This window comes from Triticum dicoccoides, chromosome 3A (assembly GCF_002162155.2).
Source record: "Triticum dicoccoides isolate Atlit2015 ecotype Zavitan chromosome 3A, WEW_v2.0, whole genome shotgun sequence".
In the NCBI taxonomy this organism is placed as follows: Eukaryota; Viridiplantae; Streptophyta; class Magnoliopsida; order Poales; family Poaceae; genus Triticum; species Triticum dicoccoides.
Window position 1 is genome coordinate 695,193,524 of NC_041384.1, and position 5,214 is coordinate 695,198,737.

Consider the following 5,214-nt stretch of genomic DNA (forward strand, 5'->3'; position numbering starts at 1 on the left):
AAGAAGCTCTGAACCCAAGCCTCGAGAATCGTCATACAAATGGAGGGGGAGGGGGAGCAACGCCTGCACCATCCTAACCAAATATATTCCTCATACCTAACCAAATCTTAATAATTCATCCAGTAGTTTTTTTTTTAGTAAGTTAGACTTTTTTATAGGTGATGAAGATAGTACAAGTAATGTGCAGAACGTGAACCAACCTATGATTGGATGGTTAGGTGGTGGTATCCCCAACCTACTTGGGTTCAAGTCCTAGACTTGACGTTGGTGTTTGCATTTTTCTGAATTTATTTCAGACTTTTTGGCGATGTTCGTTCAGTGGGAGGAGACGTTGCCGTCGACTATGAGGCGTTTGTGGTGACTTCGTCAATCTTACGATGCTATGCTAACTTAGTCTCTCGGACGTGTACATAGGGATAGAATGTGCGTGCATGCGTTCATACGGGCGAGTGTATGCTCGTCTATGTGAGCAATTTTGATTGTATTGTGCTAAAAAAAGCAATGTGCAGAACTCCCCTAAAAAATAATGTGCAGCACATTATTGGCGTGCAAAAAAATTGTACCTATTATTAGGTATATATATCTACTACTGCCCAAAAAGTCAGTACTCAGAAAGCTTCCTCAGCGTGTATATATGGATGAGCTCGCTGCTTGCCAGCAGAATATATATGAATGAGTTAATTAACCCAGTCATATCCAAATTAAAGCTAGCAGGAAAAACAAAGGCACATCGATAAATTGAAAATGATCTACAATCTTAATCACTGAAGTTGGAAAACAATGTACTTGAGCTGATCCAAGTTGCGCAGCATCAACTAATTTGCCACATAAATATTAATCTGGACACCTAATCAGATCGAATCGATCATGCATCATTCTCCAATTAATTCCAACTCCGCCGTGTCGCGGTCGCCGGCCCCGGCCGTCGTGGTCGCGGTCCATCCATCGATCCTAGTGATCCTCTTCCTTTACTTGTCTTTCATCCATCTCCAACACACAACAGATAAATTAATCAGAAGAACAACTACTCTTCTCTGCTACTACTACGTACCCACTAGCAGCTACTCCTAATTCCGCCACTAGCTAGCTGGTCACCTCTCTAATAAGAATATGGAGAGAGTGATTAAGGTGTAGCTAGCTAGCTCTTGCGGGGTAGATCAAGCAAGAAGATGGACGCGTGCCTGATCTGATGATGGAGTAGGTATTAGTGGTTCAAAACTGCCTGCCGGTGCCGGGGCCGGTGTTATCCCTCCTGTCCATGGCTTCGAACATGAAATTACCGGAGCCGCTGGCGCCGGCGCCGGAGGTGGAGGCGTCGGGGACGGGGAGGCCCCCGCGGGAGGAGGCGGCGGCGGCGGCGCGGTCGCCCTCGAGCTCCCGGAACTTGAGGAGGTACCTGCGCATGGGGTCGACGTAGTCGTCGAAGCCGAGCGCGGAGAAGGCCCAGCAGACGTCGTCGCCGTTGACGGTCTTGCGCTTCTCCTTGTGGCACTTGTCGGAGGCCTCCCCGGTGACGAAGCTGATGAACTCGGACACGCACTCCTGCATCGTCTCCTTGGCCTCCTTGGACACCTTGGCGTTGGGGGGCAGCACCTGCTTCATGATCCGCCCCACGTTGGCGATGGGCAGCAGCCGGTCCTGCTCCTTGATACCCTGGTCCCCCGACCCGCCGCCGCCGTGCAGCCGCTCCGGCGGGCTGCCCCCGCCCCCGCCCCCGCCCCCGCCGCCGACGCCGCTGCCGCTCCCGCTGCCGCCGCCGAGATGGGTATAGTGGTGGTCGGCCATCGATCGATCTGCTCCTTCGATCTTGGGTCGCTGGCTAGCTAGCTAGGCTCCCGTCTTTTATACGGGCGGTGCGTGGGCGTGACCAGCTTGGGAATTGAATGGACTGGACACGGCGGGGCGGTGCAGCGCAGGAGCGTGGCGAGGCGAGCTACTTTTCTCTCGCCGTGGTGCTTACACTTGTAACCGGCTGGTGGCGGAGCGGGTACATATATAAATGAACGAGGAGGGAGAATATGCCGGGCTGTGTTGGTGGCTGGGCTGGGCGCGTTGAAATGTCTCCGCCTGCGGCCTCGTGCTCCTGCTCGTGGCTCTGGCTCTGTCCGCCTGGGTGACGACGACGACTGGCTCTCAGTGCCTGCACCCCTGCAAACCTACGCACTACTGCACTGTAGCTACGCAGCGGCCGGAGCTGGCCTTCCTTAATCACGCACGCGGCGGTGCTCAGGCCCGCCGGCCGGCCTGCCTGACTGGTTGATTTGTTTTCGATTTCCATTGTCTGTTCATGGCCGGCCCCGTGCCAATGCAGTGTCTTCGACCGCCACACGGACATCTTCGCGAGGGTATTTCGTCTTCTGAAATGGCATTATGTGCCCTAGGGGAGGAGTTGGAACTGCTAGGACACATGATCAGAGACAAACATGTTGTTTGTTTCCAGGATTGGATACTTCTAAAAAGAGTGAAATGCATGGTACTCCCTCCTTTCATCTATATAGGGCCTAATGCGTTTTACGAGGCTAACTTTGCCTAGCACCTAATGGCTTTTCTTTAGCTTTTCCCCCTTTCTCTTCTATTTTGTGACATGCTCCCTCTGCAAATAAATATAAGACATTTTAGGTTGATGTTTATATTTGTTTACAGATGTAGTACTTACTGCTTTACTGAAAATTACCATAGGACGATTGTTCTATGGTCCAGGGCTTAAAAATGGCATTTGGTAGCACTTAATTGGCTCACTGAAGCATTGTTATTCTTTAGGTACTGCTAACTAGCGAACGTTCGCTGGGAAGGAACTTCCAGCGAACACACTCACAATTGTTTGATCGAGGTCAAACGTGAAAGTTTTTCAATGAAAGATGACTTCTCTACCGTGAAATTGGCATCCTAGTCTGAAGAAATTGCCACCCCTTACAAATAAACTTGCCATGGAAAAGTTGGCACCTGCCATCCTCTCCAGTGAATATTAGTCAGCTAAGAGGGTCCTATTCTATGTGCATCACATGACACAAAAGCCGGGGGTATATCCCCGTTTTTGAAAAGAAATGTTCTTGTTCTTCTAGTAGTTGGTCCGGTGCCAAAATTTTGGCACCACCGCCACTAGTGCCTTATGCTTATGCTTTGGGCGCCATGTGCCAATGTTGGAGGCCGACACACGATATTAGTTGGTGTCGTATATTCATTGTGGGAGCTTCTTAATGCACTTGGTTCGCTTATGGAAACCTTTGACATAGGCACGAGATGTAAAAATGACCCATTCCCTCCGCATGTTTCCAAATCTTGCCAACTCCCTAAACCCTAACGTGTCCATCCACCCCCACTGACCGTAAGCCCTCGTCCTTCACCCTCATTCAGTGTCAATTTCATCCCTTCGACCCATGCCTTTCGACCATGGAGTCAATTTTAAATTTGACCGAATGCCCAAGAACCTAGCTAGCAAATTGTTAGGTAGTCGATAGTGTTTAGACAAAGTGGAGTTAGTTGTTTGGCTAGTCAGCTTCTCAATAATACGTAAGATAGAGGCCACCATTGACCCAAGAAATTCACACGATTTTGAATGTTGCTTCAGAGTCGGGGATGGGAGGGGGGATTCAAAGGGCCTCTGACAACCATCTGTTTGCACGGGAAGAAATTCCCCACCCCCTCCTCTACTTAGGACAATCGTGGGCATTGCAACAGATGGCGTTTGTAGGCCTTTTGTAATACAAAAAAGTTTATTCACTCAAATGTCACATCAAGAGGATACAAGCGTAAAGTTTTTACACTTAGCCTATGCATATCTAGATGCACATAACCCTAACACCGGACATTCAAATGAGCTGAAATATATAAACAAATACAGTTTGACAAATAACGAACACCATCCTAAGCTAATGGAGGGTCATTCCGAAGACTACACTGTCATCCGTGCCGAGTGAGCACCTCCTTGGCCACCCGCTCCCGATGTGCAAAGAACTCACTATGCCTCTGAGGGCTGAAGTAATGACCAAACACGGATCCAATGCGTACACAAATAATTAACGCGTGGAGAGAAAATTAGGGCTGCCGTGCTCGTCAGAAAGTTAAATCTAAGCTTGACGTGTAGGTGCATGGCAAGTAGCTAGCCAAAGACCAAACATGTTTGGGATACTTCGAGGCCATGCAGTAGACCTGGTGCCGGTTAACGATGACCAAGTACCATCCATTGGGTGCCAGCGCGCCCTACGCGCTAGAGGCCGGGTCTCCCGTTTCAGATCGCCTACAGCCAGCTAACCATAGAATAATACTACTATCACTTACTACGAGCTAGTGGTGTGGTAGCGGGGAGGTAAACTCGATCCGATTACGTACGTTTACAGCAAAGCAGATCGCTCGCGAGATCTGCAGACAACGTTACAGGAACTACTGGTTGTAGCCAGAGCGGTACGTACGGCCTATAGACTTCCGCGAGGTAAATTGCTGGATATAGAAGCCTAGCTAGCTAGCTAAGGTAGGTAATTCATTGGTTATTAACCAGTCAATGTCCGTAGCACAAAGATTAATCCTGCTAATTAACTAGTGGACGCAGTGTACGTCGTCTGCCTCGGTTCCTGAATGATGATATGGATCGGCCGAATGCGATCGACGCGTTGTACCTACTGTTTGTTGCTACTGCGGCAAGAGTTTGTTCCGCCAATAATTAAGTACGCTTCTGTTTGTTTTTGCCAAAAAAAGAAGTATGTTTTGGTATCGTATGCGTGTGCGTATCTGATTGGTATATCCCGTGAGTTCCCAGGGCCGTGGAACTGGTGGATACATCGAGCAGCCGATCCCCCCTCCCCTGATGATAATGATGATGAATTATGTTGCTCGCTCGCTCATTATAATCCGATTTCTTCTCTCACCCACCCACGTCGGGTCGGGGACGTAGCCGTCGAGAGTTTGTTCGTTTGCTGCCGCAAGTGGGGATTTATTTAAGTATACATGCGCTTGAGGAGCCCTGGTTAATCAAATATACTCCTACTTGATAAAAATCAAGCAGACGTACTAGTAGACAAAATCGCTTGTCTCGATCGGTGCTTTTGACTAGCTAGGCGGCCGGGTGTGTGTTGGCCAACGGGGAGAAGGATCGGTGCCTAATGAGGAGAATTGTTAATTACCATGTACCCTGGAAGTATGGCTTTTTTGGATTATACCATGTCTGCATGAGGTGAACCTTAGTCTAAGTACCTTTTTTCTTTTCTTTTGGAATACACA

General features: G+C 49.0%; 1 protein-coding gene across 1 annotated transcript; it reads right to left on the bottom strand.

The window, feature by feature from the left end:
- Positions 1 to 634: 634 nt before the first annotated feature.
- On the bottom strand, positions 635 to 1,785 carry LOC119272929 (nuclear transcription factor Y subunit B-1-like). Its single transcript, XM_037554273.1, has one exon. The coding sequence runs from the start codon at positions 1,783 to 1,785 to the stop codon at positions 1,213 to 1,215; it is 573 nt and encodes a 190-aa protein (XP_037410170.1). The 3' UTR covers positions 635 to 1,212.
- Between the last annotated feature and the right edge of the window lie 3,429 nt (positions 1,786 to 5,214).

Coding starts and splice junctions, on each gene's coding strand:
- LOC119272929 (XM_037554273.1), bottom strand. CDS start 1,785: ATGGCCGACCACCACTATACCCATCTCGGCGGCGGCAGCGGGAGCGGC.